This window comes from Cucumis melo, chromosome 1 (assembly GCF_025177605.1).
Source record: "Cucumis melo cultivar AY chromosome 1, USDA_Cmelo_AY_1.0, whole genome shotgun sequence".
Taxonomy (NCBI): Eukaryota; Viridiplantae; Streptophyta; class Magnoliopsida; order Cucurbitales; family Cucurbitaceae; genus Cucumis; species Cucumis melo.
The window spans coordinates 26,437,266-26,457,721 of record NC_066857.1 but is presented as its reverse complement, the minus strand read 5'-3'; the positions used below and the strand labels follow the sequence as shown (position 1 = coordinate 26,457,721).

Sequence of the window (20,456 nt, the reverse complement as noted above, 5' to 3'; positions counted from 1 at the left end):
AGTTCCTATCGTTCGATATTCATCATTGTTATTACGCAAAATCTTAATTTACTTAGTTAATTGCACAGGTTAATGAATTTATTAAGACGATACGTACATCACCAAAATAGCATTAATATCTTTGCATGCATCTTTTACGTGTGCGTTTGTGTTGCCATCACTCATGCCATGTAGCGCTCGCTTTACACGCCTCTTGATGTATGATAAACGTTGGTATGTCATCTTTGCAATGGAATGCATGCATTGCTCAAGTTCTTGCAAATTAAATATAAACATATAAACACACTAAACCTCATAAAACAATCAAAGACTGTAAAATAGATCATCTAGACTCTAAAACCTCATAAACACGTTAGGGAGAGCTAACATACTCAATTTTAATTTAGAAATGAGTAAAAAAACAAAAAATATAAACAAACCAATTAGTACTCAAGGTATAAATTGAGGGGTACATACAATACTATATATTGTCATAAACTTCAAATCGGGAGAGATCTAAATCTCTTTTCCATGATGATGTGTTTTGTTTTGTATTTTATTAATTAAGCTATATGAAAACCTCTAACTTTCTTTTTAGGTACAACCATGGACCATCTATATAAATTAATATTCATTTGATTCAATATACCAATTCTTAAAATTGAAATTATGACTTTTTTAGAACAAAAAAAATTGAAATAATTAAGTTACTTCTCAAAAATTGTTATAATTCTTTTTTCAGAAAATAATAAAAAAAAAAAACTATATTGTTAATTATCGTATAGTTAACTAAATCGATTGAATTTATAATCTTTTCAAAGATATATTTGATAATCACTCTCATAGATTATTACATGGATGCCTAAATTTCAACAAATGTCTATTTAACAAAATAGTTTCAAACAAAGTCTAAATTGATTTATTCATGTAAAGTTAAAAATTTAACCAATAAAATTATTACAAGTCTCACTCAAATGTTTATTTAAACAAAAATATAATGGAGGATTTAAAAATTGTTACACTTATAATCGTGTAAGGTTTATATTGATATAGTTGTTAGTTTAGACTTTTTGAATTGATGCAACCTCAAAAGTTTAGAATTTAAATTGATAAAATTATTAGTTTAATTTAGGTCTAACATGATACAATTTGTTATGTTTTTTATAAAATTATATTTAGTTTTTTTAAATTATTTTATATAAAAACAAAAATATATTTTAAGTTTTTAGGGATAATCGTTGTTTCTTCGGTTGGTGGTAAGACTTCTTAACAACCTTGACCAAAAATTTTTAAAGATTATTTTAACCAAAGAAATCTTTAAATTTTATTTTTCCTATTTCAATTTCAAGTTATTCAGTCTCTATCTACAAAAAGGAAAATTCATTCTTCCTCGAGGCATCGAATCAAGACGTATACAAGTAAGAGCCATGGAAGGATCTTTTATCGAAGGTAAGTCTTCGCCTTCATAAACAAATATTTTAGTGAAGATCATATGATTTCTTCAAAGATCGATTCGAGATATGTGAAGATAAAAGATTGAAAAAAGACCTTAATAATTGAATGTGTGCAATTATAAAATTAGGGGAACCCAATATTTTGAAGCATATAAGAGATTAAAAATGATGACTTTAATAATTGAAAAGCTTCAAACTAAGGGAGTTTGATATCTGAATCTAAATGTAATAAATGACATTATTACAATATTGTACTTATTTGAATCTTAATAAAATTTCTTAATCTAAGTGTAAAAACTCTTCGAAAATAAGTGATACGGAGTTGAGTTACCAAAGTAATATTGTTTATTATTTCTCTCAATACCATTAGTTATCAACCTAACCTTTAACTAGAGTAACAACTTAGTAAAATATTCTATTTTACCTTTTCATAATTCTCAAATCACTAGATATAGATTGACAAAAATTAATTCATCTGATGCCAAACTTATGAAAATATAAAATTAAGATTAAAAAAAATACTAATAGGTAGATAGAAATTTAATATTATTGCAACATTATTTGATTGATAATGAATGGAATAACAAAAAATAAATTTTTAAGGGACTTAAACATAGCCCAAATTAAAATATTACAGCATCAACTAAAAAAATAATTAGTGTTCATAATTCAAATCCTCAGCTTTGATTTACTTAGATCCATCTAAAAAAATAAAGATAGGAGAGAGATGATTGTACATTATAAACAATAAAAATGTAATACATATAGATATATTAAATGGAAAAATTATTGAGAAATTAGATGGAGAATTATTAAATTAATAAACAAACAATAATGGGAAGTGTGAACTCAAACAATATTAATGAGGGATTAACAAGGACAACTCAAAGTCAATGAAAAACATTAAATACCAAATTTATTTTTGTTATAATGAACTGTCATTATCATTAAATATAAATATTAAATTTGTGGCTACAAGTTAAAAGCATTGACCAACAACAATAACCTCAAAAAGAATGTGAAAATATTAATTTCTCTTTTAATAAATAATTCTGAAAATGAAAAAAACTAACAGATCTATTGTGTAAAATATCAAAAATGTCTCGTCAACAACGATACGCGTAATATATTTAGTACAAAATGTGTGCGTAATATATATGGTACACAATCGTTTAGATTTGACTATTGTTTAGTACACGATTGTTTAGATTTGGTCATTTAATTTGGCAATTATTTTTTTAATTTTATCGTTTAATTTAGTTACACGATCGTTTAATTTTGTTATTGGTTACACGATCGTTTAGATTTGGATAGACAAATCGTTTTTCTTTTACTACACGATCGTTCAATTAGATTTGGCTAAACGATTTTTTTAAAAAAAAATTTACGCGATCGTTTACTTTTATTTTTACACGATCGTTTAGATTTGACTACATGATCATTTATTTTTTCAAGATTCTTTAATACACAATCGTTTAGATTTGGATAAACGATTTTTTTTAATTATTTTGGTACACGATCATTTAGATTTATCTACACGATGATTTGCTTTTTTACACAATCGTTTACTTTTTTTACACGATCATTTACATTTGGCTACTCCAATCTAAATAATTTTTTTCAAGAGTTTTTATACACGATCTTTTAGAGTCTGCTATTTTTTGTACACGATAGTTTAGATTTGGTTACCCAAATTTAAATGACGTAAAAAAAAAAAGAAAAAGAAAAGAAGAAAGACGATGGAAAGATTAAACGACGTATAAAAAGAAGAGGAAAAGAAGAAAGACGATGGAAAAAAATCCCAGCGAAAAAAGAAAAGGAAAAGAAGAAAAACGACGAAATAAATCGTAGCAAGGAAAAAGACGATAAAAGAAATCGCAACGAGGAGGAGAAGAAAGAAAGAAGGGCAAACCTGGAATATTTAAGAAATAACTAATTTTATGGGTTTTATTACACGGGTCGTAAATAGTTTGATGTTTTGTTACCTTCATAAAATTTTTTATCTTTTAGTATTTTTGTTCCATAGAGTGTAAATAGTTTTTCAATTTTTTCTCTTTAAAAAAACTACTTAAAATAAATAAAATATATTATAAGATTTATAAGCTTTCCACAAAAAAAAACAATTTAAAAGGGTAATGGGATATGGAAAAACCTCGTACAAGAAAATTTTCTTAAATACATCCTAATATAAATAAAACAAACCAGATGGGGCAAATGTAAAAATAGAACATTTAACAAAATATTTATAATTTATAAAGAAAACAAATGTAATAAATTTTGTTTTTTATTAGTTTGTTATATGGAGTGTAAATAATTTGTCAAATTTTTTTATTTTTGAAAAATACAATCTAATTACTTAATTAGTTCAAATGTCGAGCTTTATAGTTAAAACATCCAAAACTATATATCTAAGTCATTGAACAATAAAATTTTAAATCAAACAAATTAACAATTTATTTTTCTCTCGTTCTCCACTTAAACAGGGATTTTCCATGTTATTACGATGAAATCTCTACGAGACACCTATATCAAAATGTTGAAAATAAAATCTAGGAAAATTGCATCATATGACAAAAGAATTTAGAAAAAATCAACACATAATATCTCTTATTTGCATATTGCAAATATGACAAGTAATTAGATATATCATATGGTTGTCAAATGACTATCAAAAGGATTATCTATTTTCAAATTTGCTACTTTTACAATTTAGAAAATGTAGTAACGTAGAGTGGAGTCTATTATCATAAAAGAAAATTTGCTATTTTTGATCTAAAGATTAAGAAATAAGAGAAAAGAGAGCATGTGAAAGAAGAAATGTACGTATATACAATATAGATAGAGAGAGAGAGAGAATGTGAAAGCACGATTCTACATTGTAATTAAGCTTCAAATATTCGAAAGGCAATGGGTTAGGGTTTTATTATTAAAATAATAGCAAGTTGCCATTTTTTCTTCACTTCCACATTTCTAAATTGAAAAATGGCGATAAAAACCACTCCATTCCACCCTTTTTCTTCTCTCTCTCTCTCTCTCTACAGACCCTTAAGCATCGGAGAACCATATTGTATCCTGTGACCGTACCCACCATACCTTGCTTGTAATGGAAGACGTTGTAGATTTGCTGCCGCCGCCGGTGGAACCGGTTGCCGGAGATGGGAAGTCACGTGAGAAACACCTGACAAGATCGTGCTCCTCTTCTGATAGCGATGAAATGTATTCCGGGGGATCTCCTAAAGGTATTTTTCGTTTTCCTCACCTACTTATTATATATGCCTTGTTCCTCTAACCTTGTTTGTTTAGTGAGTTATACAATCAGCTTAGCTCTTAAATTATAGAATTTCTATACTTTTAAAACTTACAGTATTTGTTAATGTTAACATTATTATCAAAGCCCACCTTTCTTTTCTTAGAGTAAATTTCGTTTTAAATTTCTATTAAATGTTATTAGCTATCATGTCTTTTTATTTTAATATTTTAATCATTTCCTATTTAAGTCACATTTTTATAAGATAATACCATTTCAAATTTTGTTAATCTCAAAAGTCTAAATACTCAATAAAATACACATTTTGGATCAGGTTTATTTTCCACACTTGGTTGATATCTCAAATAGTTCCCATAACTTTTTATATTTTATGTTAATACATATTTCTAAACTTAGCTTTAAATATTTTTTAGATTTCCTTCAACCTACTCTCTAATTTTATGTCTATGAATACTCCATCGTTTTCTTAATTGATCAAAAACATACAAAATCAGGAGGTTTACCAGACACAAAATTCAACTTTAAGTTTATTAATTAATTTATTTAATAAAAATAAGGATATTGAGAGGTAAAGAATGAAATAATAATAAGTGGAAAAAAAATTGAGGACAAAATATTATTGTTTAAGCATAAAATTAAAGCAAAGTTTTGGTTGTGATCTCAGAGTGATGGTTACATATATAAAAATGATCTTATAATTTTGGACATTCAATTCTATCCACTTAATAATTCCATCTAATATATACAAAATAATGTCTCTCTCTCCCCCATCCTAAAGAGACAAACCTTTCACTTTCTCTCTCTTTTTATTTATTTTATTTATTAATTTATTTTCATTTTTTGTGAAGTAAGAGAATATATTACCTTTCTTAAGTATATGGATGGCTCTCTATTACACCATATTCAATATCTATATCTATATCAAATTTTATATAAATATACAACAATTTTGACTTTTATCATTGTATTTTGAATTTCAACTTGATTTTGATAAAAATATTTAGTAAAAACTTTTAAACTTGTTGCCATCAATTTTATATTTAAAAAATAGTATTTAATGTATGCATTTCACTGCATCGAAAGTGGTCGACATGAATAAACATATATAATAATAACGATTAGAACATAGTCATGTTAATAATACTAATAATTTCTTTTTTATTATTGATTAGAAATATTGAAATCGGGTGGTAAAGCAATTGCTCCAACCGGAGAAGCCGATATCATTTACATTCCACATGTGGTTGACAAGACTCTAATTCTAAATCGCAACAATAGCAACAAAAATATTAATAATAATTTGACACCGCCTTCCACCGTGTCGGTTCTCGACATCGGTGGCGGCAATAACGTCACTGAGATTGTATATCGAAAACCATTTGAAGACGGACAGGAACTAGACTTGCAAACTCTCTACAAGTTACCTAATTCCCACAACTTCTTTTGCCCCAACTGCAAATCTTGCATTACAAAAGTCATCATTCTCCGTGACGCCCCATCCTCACCATCGCGGTCTCCTCGACCGCAGTCGGGTTCGAAGGATAGAGAATATGATCAGCTACCATCATCGACTAATGTACCAACAGAGATCACGACGCGACCATGGAGCCCAAGCCCCAGACCGAGTGTCGTCCAAGAGACTGGAGTGGATGATGGTGAGATCATTTCCAGCGAAGAGGGTGGTGGAAGGATCATATGCAGCAATTGCTTTAGTTTTCTTACTCCAATTGGTGAGCTGATCTTCATATTTTTCTTCCCATCATTCATTGATTTTTAACTTCTTATTTCCTTTTAATTTTCTAATATGAGATTATTGTTATTATTTTAATAGATTAAAATATCATTGTAGACTAATTTAATTAACCTTCTTCTTCTTCTACTACTACTACTACTATTATTATTATTATTATTATTATTATTATTATTATTATTATTATTATTATTATAATTATGTAGACTTTTCTCTATGTGTTTACAACCCAAGCCAGGTTGTCAAAAAATAGAAAACAAATAGTTTTTGTAAGTTTAGTCTAGATTTAGTATATTTATATAAGCATATATATTCCTTTAAGAAACAAAAGTGAAAAAGACAGTGTTGACAACGACCTTTGAATTATTTATTGTTTCAAAATAAATATCTATAAATTAAACCCTTCTCGTCACAAATCTAATTCATTAAACGAAACAAAAGAAGATTATTGTTGTTCATTATTATTATTATTATTATTATTATTATTATTATTATTATTATTATTATTATTATTATTATATATATCAAATAATCTATTAATTGGTTATGTTTCTAACCTTTTGTTTTTTTGGCCTGATTATTAAGGTGCTTGGATCTCCTCTCAGCTAGGATTTGGTCAGAAAAAGCCAACAATTCCAGCTGATATAGGTATTATGCATAATTGTTTTGAAATATTTGTATGGTATAACTCATTTCTTAATATTTACGGTTTCAAAATTTTATGTATAATATTTAAAAATAGACCCAAAAAATGTTAAAAGGAAAAAAAATTTAAAAAAAAAAAAACAAGAAGAAGAAGAAGAAGCACAATTAATTGAAACTTTTAAATTGCAACGACAGTAGGAGGAACTGAAGCTACAAGCCACGCTGGTCCTAGTATTATTTCTCGTGGTGATCAACCATTCATCGAGGTTGAAGGTGGCGACTCCATCGTCCTTACAATTCCTCCGGTCAGCGGGGAAGAAACATTGGGCCAAAGAGGAGGAAGAAGAGTAGAGATAATGAAGAGCATTGTGTATGGAGGTTTAACTGAAGCCATCACAAGTTTGGGCATTGTAGCCTCTGCAGCTAGTGCGAGTACTCCAACAGGTAGCATTTTATAATCTTTTAATTTTTGTTTGATAACTGTTTTGAAATATATTTGTTATATTTTATAAATATTTTTTTAGCAATTTTGACATTTACAATAATTTTTCTATATTTAGTGATGACCTAATTTTATAAGTTTTGGTATGTAAATGGATTATTTGCAGAGAATATTGTAGCTTTGGCATTGGCAAACTTGATTACGGGTCTTATTGTCATCACAAACAATGTAAGTATAAAAATTACGTGGGTTAGAACAATAAATAGTTTAGAGATCGAAAACCCTAATTAAATGGGTTAATTATTTCACAGTTGTCTGGACTCAAATCAAACCAACTCAAGAAAGAATCAAACCAAAGTGATGATGGAGCAGTACAAGTAGATCCATACGAAGAAGCTTTAGGAGACGGACACCATTACCTTCTTCACTTCACAACAGCCATCCTATCGTTCTTAATCTTTGGGCTTCTACCTCCTCTCGTTTACGGTTTCTCGTTCCGTGACACAGATGACGGGGATCTCAAACTTGCAGCTGTGGCAGTCTCCTCTCTTATGTGCATTGCCCTACTCGCAATTGCGAAAGCTTATGTTCAAAAGGCAAACAATTTGCAAGAGTATGCCAAAACCCTAGTTTATTACGTTAGTTTAGGGTTTGGGGCCTCTGGTTTGTCATACTTAGCAGGGAAGGAGGTTAATATCCTTCTTGAGCAACTTGGTTGGTTTAAGAAAGACCAAAGTACTCCCACTTTGTTGCTCCCTAATATGGACTTGGCAAAACCTACATGGGGATCCATATAAATTAATTGAATGCATGGATGGGATATGAAGTTGCAAAAGTTTTTAGGGGTTTGTTTTGTTTTGTTTTGTTTTTGTTGAGTGATTAAGATATTTTTGTATTGGGTGTGTTATGTGGTTTCGTAAGGGTAATTATTAGAAGAGAACATAAGGAAGGGTTTATGTATGTATTGTGTAGTATTTATTTTAATAAGCCTTTTTGTTCATGTTGAGAATATTTGACTCCACACTCTTATACTTGTTTATATAATTATTTCTTTAGTTTTATTGTTTAAGAGAAGTGATAAGAGTATTTAGAGATTTTAATAAATTAATGATAATTTGAAAAGGTGGGCTCCATTTAATAGAATTTGGTGATGTTTACTTCTTTTCTGCATTCGTACGTACACAAATGAAGCTTATTTTCACATTTGTAAATAAAAAAAAATACAAATTGATTGACGAGCGGAACACACCCTCAATTCAAATTGCATTTGACAATATGTCATGTTGTTACGGTTACCACATTTAGTTCTTCTAGCAAAAACTACATCATTTACAACAATTTTTTAAAATTTAAATGGTTACATGGACAAAAGTTGAGGGAGAAATTAAAATATTGAGAAAATTATTAAAAGTGAAAATATTTTGGGTTTAGGGTTATAAATATATGAAAATGTCGATTATAATAAGAAAAAGAGAGAGAGAAAAGAATTATCATGTAAGGAAGCGTAGGATTGGAGAAGGGAGAAAGGAGTGTATTTCCACATCCTGATTGTAAGGAGGAAGAGCAATGAGTCGCATGAGAGGTGTAGTACACTCACCGTTGGATGGTTAATTCATGTTTTATATTTAAAAGAAAACTAAAAACTAAAAACTAAAAAGAGTTACTACGGTTATCACTTGTACGCATTGTTATTTTGCTTCACTCTCCTCGACTCATATATGCTACATGCCATTTATCAATATACAAATTTTGTAGTGCCTTACATTTGGGATCTCAATTTGAGATATTTTCTTATTCATTGAAGTGTTTTTTTCTTTTCTTCCTAAATTATTCTATATTTCTTTTTTTTTTTTCTCTCTCTCTCTCATTTTGCAATTCATCCTTGAAATATTTATTTGCAATTTCGTAGAGTTTACTTTTTAAGTTTTTCAAAAATAGATAAAATTGACAAACTATCTAAGACTCCATAAGACAAAACCACTAAAAGACAAAATTTGTTACACTTGAATTTTCTATGAACCGTAAATATTTTGTCAAATGTTTTAATTTTAATAATTTCTCTTTATTTTTATACGCGTGTTGTACTTATTTTATCTTTCTAGTTTATTTTACCTTGTCATGGATGTCTAACACCAACGTAGTTAGTTCTATTTTATTTTTTTATTCTACTCAATATCACTCCTCTAATTTACTTCAAGATTTCAATTCGAATAAATAAATAAAGGGTGGGAAGTTAGGAGGGGATGTGAGAGATTTAAGTTTTGAAGATAAAAAAGAACAAAATTAGTTGTAGATGGATGGCAGGGATCCAAGTAATCTTTTTTCACAAGTTTAAAAACCAAATCAAACACTTTTAAAAATTTAGAGACCAAATCAAGTTTACTATTGGATAAAAAAAATTGTGAAAGGAAATCATAATATTACTTTATTTTCAATTGTATTTACACGTTGATTAATTTTGAGGATGAAAGTCTCTTTTTATATTCATTGTTTTGATCAATGAGTTTGGATCCTTAGGGTATCCAAATTTTGGAAGGAGGAAGGAAATAGGCAAATGTGATAGGTCTATATTTCCACTCCTATTTTACACTTTTGTTCCAATATTGATCATAGACCAAAGTGCAACTAACACTTACCAATTTTAAAATAAAAAATTACAAAAATATAGAAAAACTTCAATGAATACTATTATAAACGGTATGATATTGTAAAATAGTAATAATATGTTTCAAACCTAACAATTTACTCCCATAGTTTGCATTTTATAGCGCTCTCATCATCTATCCATTCTTTTTTTCTATTGCTTACCAAAGAAAAACATCTATGTCATATTTATTTGTATTAGAAGAATCCTTCTCTCCACTTTTAACATAAAAAAAAAAAAATATATATATATATATATATATATCATTTCTACAAATAAAAACATAGTCTACGCATACACCCAATTCTTTTCGTGTATGAGTGCATGTCTAAGGAGTTCGAGTCCTCTAAACTTTATACTCGTTATGTATATGACAAACATTATATTAATTTTATTATTGATTGTCTAAGTGGTAAATTAGTCTTTCGACTTCCTCTAAACATGTTCAGGCTCCACTTTTTACATCTTTACGTCATTTTGCTATGTTTACAAATATTCTAGTAAACATAGCGGATGTGTTTTAGTACATAGATATATGAAACCTCAATATCTTATTGTATAGATATGTCTGAACGAACCATGACGTTTTTTTCTTTTAAAATTTCATAAATTCCTATCGATGTGTTTTCTCTTCAAATAGTTACAACTATTCGAATCAAACAATAATATAAAACTTATAATTATAATCTCTTAAAACTTCTATCTATCTCTATAAATTTAATGTGCAATGGTCATGTGTTAGGATGAATAAGTACATTTTCAACAATGATGTAAAATTGATTTGTATAATTTATATCTGTAGATGGGGAGAAACCTTATTGTTGTAAACATTCAAATATATAATAAGGGCCATATATGAAAACATAAAAATGGTTAAAAATATGATCAGTGTCACACATTGATTTTGCGTAGGGCCAAAGGAGGACTCCAACACTCGATTTAAGATAAAGTAGGCCAAGTGAGAGAGAGACTTTTGTTTGGTGGACCAACATGTGGGTTGGGGTTTATGTAAATATAAAAGTACTACACACATATTCCATTCCTTTGTGGGAAGTGATATCCTTGTACCATATCCATATGCATTTAACACTCAAATAATTTCACTCTCCAAACATATACCTTATTTATTCTAACCAATTAATACTCACATATCTAAAAATTTTGTTGAACGTATTTTTATAATTCAGCAAAAGATAATAAAAAAAAAAAAAAAACATAAGAAATAGAAGCTTATCGAGCTTCAAGACTATTTTTATATTTTGTATAGAGACCAAAAAGTCAAAGGATACTTGAGTTCTCTTTTGGACCTATAATAAATTTATCGATATCCGTAAATGATGTTAATGTGATAAGTCACTAAATAAATAAATAAACTATTTATATATTATTTGAACTAGTAGACATCTCGATGAAAAGTTCAGGGAACATGAGGTTTTACCTCAATATTAATTGAAAATTAAAAAAGTAATACAAAACATGACATAATCCTTTAGAATTTTTGAAAGTGAGATTAGAAAAAGAAAATGGAAACTTGGGAATGTAGGATGCTTGTCCAAGTAAGAGATAGTTAGATTATTATTGGAACAAAAAGTAGTTGTTTATCAAGTGTTTTCATGAGCTTCAATGATGGGTGTTGTGTGCAATAACTCAACTGATCTATAAAAAGGACGTACACTGTGAGCCCTTAAAAGGTGTATTTGAGCATTTAATCAAACTCAACTCTATTATGACAACTAATTGTGTCCATCACTTTTCTTGCAAGTGAAGATACAAATTTCCACCTCTCACCTTATGTGTATACAGAGAGAGTCAGTGCACACTTTGACTATTTTCATATGATAATGCTATTATATTTGGTTAGCCACACAGTCTAAAAGTTATTAAATTTTAAATAAATCAACCACTATAATTTAAACTATTCACCATAATTTATAGGTAGCTTTCGGAGAAAGGATTGTCTCGAGACTATGAAAATTTTCTAGAGTTTTTCATGAGGCATTGATTGACGTGTTCACTTAAGTGATCGAATCGTGAGGGTAGGACCATTGGTTGATGCGTCACTTAAGTGAGGTCTTCATATAAAGACCTCCCCACTCTTTTATCTCTAAGATATTGGAAAAATCATCTTTAATTCACAAGTTCTCTCATCTTTTCTCTTTGTATATGTTGTTTGTTTTTCAAGCAAAATATATGAGTATTGATATTCCAATATGTCCAATGCAATTTCAATTGAGTTTTATCTGTTTTATTTTGAGGTGACATGACAATATCAAAAAAAAAAATTGCACTCTAAGCAAAGCTACAAAACGTCTTAAATTTTTTTTTGAAAGGAAACCGCTAGATAGGACTTAGGGATGAACCTAAGACCACTCTAGACACACAAATTTATTAATGAAGGGCTAGAGAAAAGCCCAAGAGTTAATTACAGAAGTTGCTAAGATTTAAAGCAATTGTAGCAGCCGAATAATTTTTAAAGTAAGAGTCCCTACTGCACCAATTGCCTATAAGGATTTTACATTCCTCCCACATATTGGCAGTTGTTTTATGAGAGCTAGGGGATCCAAAAATTCTAAGATTTCTTTCACACCAAATTTCCCAAAATAAGGCTATGATTCCACAAAACACGACTTTGCGTTTCGGGCTGAAGCAATTTGGGGACCGGAAAAAGGAGAACACATCCTCCAGATCGTCGGTGCTGAGAACCAAGCTGAAAGCATTCTGGAGAAAGGACCATAATGGTTTCACAGCTTCGCAACGGAGAAAGAGGTGGGTTCCTGATTCACTATCCTTCTTACAGAGAACACACCAGTTGGGTTGAAGGCAAATATTGGGCATTCTTTGTTGAACAACCTCCATCGTATTTATTCTTCTTTGTATCAGGCACCACATGAAAAATTTGATTTTCATTGGAATGGTGGACTTCCATATAATCTCAAGAAGTTTTGATCGAGGGTCCCCTGAAGATTGATCCAGCTGCCGAGAGATCAAGACTTTTGCAGATGCAATGGAAAAGGAGTTTTTGCTGTCTGGGGTCCAGGTAGGCTTGCTTGATCCACTATTATATCTCGGAGTAGGAAGGATCTCTAAAATTTTTGCCCATTTGCTTCTTTCTCTATCGTTCAGCTCTCTTCTGAATCTTATGTTCCATTGGCTATCGAGAGTGTTCCACGCATCTTTAACTGTGATTTCTTTGTCAAGCGAAAGAGCAAAAAGTCTCGGATAAGCAGTTAAGAGGCGACCTTCTAGAGACCAATTAGAGTACCAGAAGGAGATTTGATCTCCATTATTTAGATCCCAACTTTGGTTACTTCTGAACCAATCAATATTGTCAATGATAGATCTCCATGGGGCTTTAGAAGTGCTAGAAGAGATGTTTGATGGAATATCTCCTGGGTATTTGCCTTTATATTTGCATTGAATCAGTCTCCTCCAGAGAGCTTTAGGTTCCGAGAGGTAACGCCAGAGCCACTTAGTTAAGAGGGCTTTATTAGTCACATGAAGCCTTGAGATACCCAGACCACCCTCCTCTTTAGATTTCGTGACTTTAGTCCAGTTGATTAAGTGAGACCCTTCTGATCTGTTATTACCTTTCCAAAGGAAATTTCTCCAGAATTTTTCAATGTTTTTGCACGTCAAGGAAGGGGCTTGGAAAACAGATAGTTGATAAATAGGAAGGCTGCTAAGGGTAGACTTTATTAAAGTGAGTCTTCCTCCTTTTGATATCTGAGCATATTTCCAATTATTGAGCTTTTTTTGGATCTTCTCTTCAACATTGCTCCAAAAAAGTCTGGATTTTGGGTTGCCACCGAGAGGAACTCCCAAGTAGGAGAGGGGGAGAGAATGGCAGGATATACCCCAAAACGAAGCACATTCCTTAGCTCTAGTCTCAGACACATTCATTGGCACCAGAGCTGATTTCAATAAGTTTATTTTGAGGCCCGAAGCTCTTTCAAATAGAGATAAGGCCATTCGAAGGTTATTCAGGAAAAAATCATTATCTTCTATAAAAAGAAGAATGTCATCAGCAAAGAGGATATGGGAGATGTTACAATTGCTACTGAGCGAGACCCCTTTAATTGCACCAGAAATTTCCAGATGAGATAAAAGACGACTAAGGTAATCCATAGCAATAACAAACAGAAAAGGGGAAAGGGGATCACCTTGTCTAAGACCTCTGTTGGCTTTAATACGACCTTGGGGTCTTCCATTGACAATAACTGAGTAAGTGACATTGCTTATGTATCCTCTTATCCATTTTCTCCAAAGGATAGGAAAATTCTTTTTCTCCAGGACAAAATCGATGAAATCCCAATTTAAATTGTCAAAAGCCTTTTCAATGTCAAGCTTCAAAATAAAACCTTTAATCTTCTTCACCTTCCAGAAATCCACAGCTTCATTTGCCATTAGGATAGCATCAGTAATTTGGCGATTCTTGACAAAAGCTAGCTGGTTTCCTGAGATGGTATCAGGAAGGGAGGTCTTTAACCTGTTTGAAAGGGTTTTAGCAATGATCTTATAAATGGACGTTGTTAGGCTGATTGGTCTAAAGTCTTTAGGATTAGAATAATCCTTCTTTTTTGGGATCAAAGCAATGTAGGTGTTGTTCATATTCTTGTTGATAACACCTTTGTCATAAAAGTCCTTGAAAATGTCCATGATATCTTCCTTTAGAAGATACCAATAGGATTTGAAGAAGGAGATAGGGAAACCATCTGGACCAGGGGTCTTCTTTCCATCTAAAGAGTTTATGACCCCTTTAATCTCATCTTCCAGAAAAGGGGCACAAAGGTTTAACCCCTCAGAATGCTCAATCGGATTCCAATCTAGATTGTCTATAAAAAAAGGATCGCTTTTTGTGGGACCTCTATAAAGCCTTGAAAAGAATTTTATAAAAGCTGATGATATACTGTTGTTTGTATTTTGAATCAAACCTTCTTCATCCTGGATTTCTTGAATAAAATTTCTCTTTTGTCTTGCTGTGCAAATTCTATGGAAGAAGGAGGAGTTTTCATCTCCCTCCCTAAGCCAAAGCTTTTTGGCCCTTTGGTACCAGAATTGGGACTCCTTGAGAGATAACTCGCTGAGATCAGCTTTAAGAGCTAGACGACGATCACTTTCTTCTTGAGACAAAGGAGTATCCAATTCCTTCTTGTCAATAGAGTCCACTTCCCTTATAATACTATCTTTAGCATAGGCGAAAGAGTTTAGCTTCTCCTTTTGCCAAGGTTTGATAAAATTAGCTAAAGACTTTAGCCTTTGTATGAAGGAGTATCCAGGGTGACCATCTTGGATCGAATTTTCCCACCATCTTCCCATGTTTCTTTTGAAATCTGGATCATTAAGGGCTATGGAGTTTAAATTTGCGACTCAACTTTTCTCTTCACTAGTTTTTGTTTTGCAAGTTTTAGGATATATACCATAGGCCACAAACCATGCAACATAATCCAGGTGACGAGGTCTAGATGTTAAGTCTAGGCGACCAATTTACCAGACATTCATATTACCAGACGTTCGAATCACAAGCCATTTTTAAGTTTCAGCTCCGGTATTCTAAGCGTCCAAATTCAGACGCTCTAGAACTAGCTAGATAGCAACAATGCATTGTTACTGTCTAATTCCAACATATTGTTGTTGCTGTCAAGTTTTGATGCATCGTTTAGTATAAGTTCCAAAACACTATTCTAACCACAACTTTTTGCTAGAGGCGAATTTAGGTAAGGCTTTGGGAGGCTTGAGACCCCCTCAACTTTATGCTATTTATATAATATTTGTTACAAATTGCCATAATATCAAAATTTCTAGTTAGTCTAGTGACAAATTTTTCTTCTAGCCCCTTTTAAATCTAGATTCAAGATCTACTTTTATTTTGAGTTATAATAGTATGTGTTTGAGGTGTAAACTATTTTAATTTGAGAAAGAAATAGTAAGCACCATAGCAAATAATAACAAAATAATTTATGTGATAAAACAAAAAATGTGTTATGTAGCTCCACTTAATTCGAGGTTAGTTCCTATATTTTATGTTTATTTGATTATTTTATAGGTTTTGAGCAACAAAGAGGTATAATCAAGCATTAAGGGAGAAATGGAGCTAAAATAGACCTAATTCAGAGTTCTAACGAAGCAATTAGGCAAAAATAGTAAAAAGTTACAAAACTGCCACCGAAGGAAGACGCTAAATATGTATTTGACGATTTTGCATTGTCCTCTAATTCAATGACACTATGTACTGTTACAAATGCACAACTTCTATTTTAAGTGATTGTATTGAGCGTATGACCACTCTTTTTCTTCGTTTTTCCACTTCTGATTCATCTACAACATCTGATTTGAGATTGTTTTTTATCTTCTTTATGTAATCAACAAATGGTGTCATATATGTCGATTATGGGCTAAGGGTATCATTTCTAGCTTGAGTATTTAGGATTCTTTCCCTATTTCAATGTATTTCTAAGATTTCAAACTTAACGTTATGTTGTATTAATTGTTGATATAATTTTATTTATATTATTTTGATTACATTAACAGAGGCTTGGGAATTTATAATCACTGCTGCTTTGATTAACTTATGATTTGTGATTGATTGTTTGTTAATTACATGAAGCGATAAGTTAGGTTGACTTGCAAATCAAATTGGATAAGTATAGATTTAACCAAAACATAGGATTGAATGGATTGAACAATTAACTAAGCGTTTGTAATTAAGTTAATTATTCCACTTAACATACCCCGGATCTTAATCCGATTATAACAATTCAATTATGCATGATTATCTAGTCGATCAAATTGAGCTAATATGCTATTTAGTACAATTTAATTAACTAATTTTCTAATTAAACTGGTTAGGTTTAAGCAACAAACCACTAAATATGGTGATGAGAATTCAATGAAAAAATATTTTGAAAATGTAAAATCTGTATAACTCATGCTAGACTTTTTTGCATTGATTTACATCCCTTTATTTTCTGCTCTTTATTTTATGCAATAAGTTTGTCCTTTGCATTCAAACTCCCCCCTCCTCCCCCATGGGTTATGCTCAGGTTGAAAACTATTTCTTTATAAATTATTTTAGCTCTCGTACTTACCACTGATACTAATTCGTGTGGTGTAATTTGGTTAAATTCATTTAATTCGAATTTAGGCTACGAAATCTGCTCGATAAGAATGTAAAATAGTAAAACTTATAGGAAATAGTAAATATTGTAGAAATGGTGGGTTTTGAATAGTATTGACGGTAGACTATTCGAGGGTACAAAATAATATTTACCATTACAACGTGGTTATTATAGTTTTAGATAATTCTTGTCCCCTAGTTAGCTACATCAACATTATTTCTAAACTTTACTAAGTAATAAATTTTATTCTTTACTTCATTTTTTATTATTTTACATTCATCATTTTCTTTAATTCTTTTTCACAGACTTTACTATTTATCAAACTAATATTGTTTACACTATAAATACATACTATTATAATTTAAAATTTAAATAAGGGGTCTTTTAAAAAATATAACAAAACAACAAAATATTTACACTATATAAAACAATTTTGAAAACGAAAAAGTCCAAAGGCCATAACAGAAAATATAAAAAATGTCCGTCAACCACACCGTCAACAACGCGCGTAATATATTTGGTACACGACCGTTTGGATTTGGCTATTGTTTGGTATACAATCATTTAGATTTGGATAAAATGATTCATTTTTTTAATTATATAGTTTAATTTGGTTACATGATCGTTCAATTTGGGTTACACGATCGTTTAATTGAGTTATACGGTCCTTTAATTTGGTTACATGATAAAAGTCAAATCTAAACAATTTATTTTTTCAATTCTATCGTTTAATTTGGTGACACGATCGTTTAGATTTGACTAGATTTGTAGATTTGGATAGTCAAACCTAAACAATTTATTTTTTACAATTCTATGGTTTAATTTGGTTACAAGATTGTTTAAATTTGATCATTTAATTTGGAGCCAAATCTAAACGATTTTTTTTTCAAAATTTGTTACACGATCGTTTAGTCACTAAATGAATTTTTCAAATATTCTTTTTGGTACACGATCGTTTAGATTTGGCGAAACGATTTTTTTAATTCTTTTGTACACGATCGTTTATTGGATTTTTTATACACGATCCTTTAGATTTGACTATTTTTTATACACTATCAAACTGATGGAAAATACATCAAGAGGCATGCTGCAGCGGAATAATAAGGATCATGCTCTACTCTTTATGCATCTAAAGAATTTAGAAATCAACATGCATATGCTATGCGATGGACCTAAACGAAGAGCATAAAAGGTAAACGATGAACTTACATTTTATAGTTCTGAACTTCTTCTTTGATCAAAAACTTCTTCTTTGCCTGAAAATCACGAGCAAGGACAACCACTAAGTTGACCTACTAATCTGATCAGGACTAAGAATGGAGTTGTAGGACTCGATTTTGTGAAGTAAAACTTAGAGAGAAAAGAAGGCGGTGTATCGTTTAGGTGACTTTTTCAGCAAAAACATCATCCTTTCCCATTCTGTAATGAGAAGTTTATATATGAAATTTACATGCAAATTGCATGCAAATTATTTCATATAATCTCAACACCTAATTAATCCATTAACTCTTAATGAAATTAGTGGATTTTATTTTCACAATAGGCTGCCACATTGTCCATTAACTTTTAATTAATTAAGTAATTAGTCAAAGGGGCAATTTTGTCATTTGACCAAATAAGTCAAAGTCAAACTTTGACTTTTTTTAGTCAAAAGTTAACTTTTTGACTTTTTGCTATTTTACCCGTCTTGACTAATTCTAACCTCCCAAGTATGAATCCCCATTCATTTTTCTAAAATTCAAATCATATTTGAATATAAATTTGGTCAAAGTTCAAAGTTAAAAGTCAACATGTTGATTTTTACAACTTTGACTGTTTCAAAACTTTCTAAGCTTTTAAATATGAATCTATATTCATATTTATTTAAATCATATTTAAACACAAAACTTAAAGTTTATTTCTGCCGACTTATATCTTATATATATTTGTCGATTTGTCTCTCTTTTCTTAGTTCGAACAATTCGAGTTACTTCAACATATTTGTTCTTAGTTGAATCCATATGAGCTAGTAGGGGAACCTAATGGACTTATAGATCATGGGCTCCAACGATTCGAGATTAACTGGCTAAACTTTTTTAGACCAAGCTTAATTAATATTCGTTAACTAAAGAGTTATTCCACTAAAGACTCTTAGTTGCACTCCCCTCACTATAGATATATTTCTGTCCACCTGATATAACCATGATGAGTAAGTTGATCCTTCACAAGTTGTTCGTAATCTTGGCTGGGTCAAAATATCGTTTTATCCCCAAGATTACATCTTGCTCCTTAAGACCCACTAATCCACTATTGAACAATTGGTTTAAGGTCCAACCTATAAACCTGAATCCTTCTCGGGCTAATGAGAATATGGGGCCCCTTGTTCAAGACTTGGATTCAGTCCTTAAAGGAACAACCTATTTACTATCCCAGAAATTGGTAGGAGTGAATTCTGTCTTACACCCTATGTCCCTAGCTATCAATTTGGTCTTATCCCTGAAATGGAAGGCTTATTGGGCCAGCGATGATGAGCTACCCTCACCTATGCAGATCTAAGGATACTACTGAATGAACAGAAGTTCATAGTTAGCTCAGGATTAAGATCAAGTTAGTTAGGTCGTCATAATTGAAATAGTTAGTTTATAGTTTACGGTGTTATAACAAAAAGTGACCATTTCGTGGTTTCAGTCTTATGCAAACCATTTACATAGGATGCCCCCACTCCCAATGTCTCTACATGAACGATTAGAATTATATCGTTTGTACTAGCTACAGAGCGAGCCGCATCCATAGTGTCTTTCCAGAATAAGGCGCCCAATCTTATTCATACACTATAGACTATTTTGGCTATTAACTTGAACTTAATTCATGTTTATGTCTCTACATAAAGTTCAAGTGTATTTGACAAATTCAGTAAAATAGCTTCGGGATCTTAATTTATTGATTTTAAGATTATAGCATTCAATAATAAATTTTATTGAATCAAATAACAAAATACAAATTTTAGGACACAAATTCCAACACAAACAACGTAAAAAAATAAAGGAAAAGAAGAAAGACGATGGAAAAAAATCTCTCTGTAAAAAAAGAAAGAAGGACGATAGAAAAGAATTATATCGACGAAGAGAAGAAAGACGGAAGGACAAACAAAATAAAAAATGGCTAAAGATTTTGTTACAT

General features: G+C 30.7%; 1 protein-coding gene across 1 annotated transcript; it reads left to right on the top strand.

Moving 5' to 3' along the window:
- The first annotated feature begins 4,341 nt into the window (after positions 1–4,341).
- Positions 4,342–8,547, top strand: LOC103497598 (membrane protein of ER body 2-like). The gene is made up of 6 exons (XM_051089171.1): positions 4,342–4,672; positions 5,874–6,431; positions 7,037–7,099; positions 7,292–7,540; positions 7,705–7,766; positions 7,850–8,547. Exons 1-6 carry the CDS (start codon positions 4,537–4,539, stop codon positions 8,333–8,335), a joined length of 1,554 nt encoding a protein of 517 aa, XP_050945128.1. The 5' UTR covers positions 4,342–4,536; the 3' UTR covers positions 8,336–8,547.
- The last annotated feature ends 11,909 nt before the right edge of the window (positions 8,548–20,456 follow it).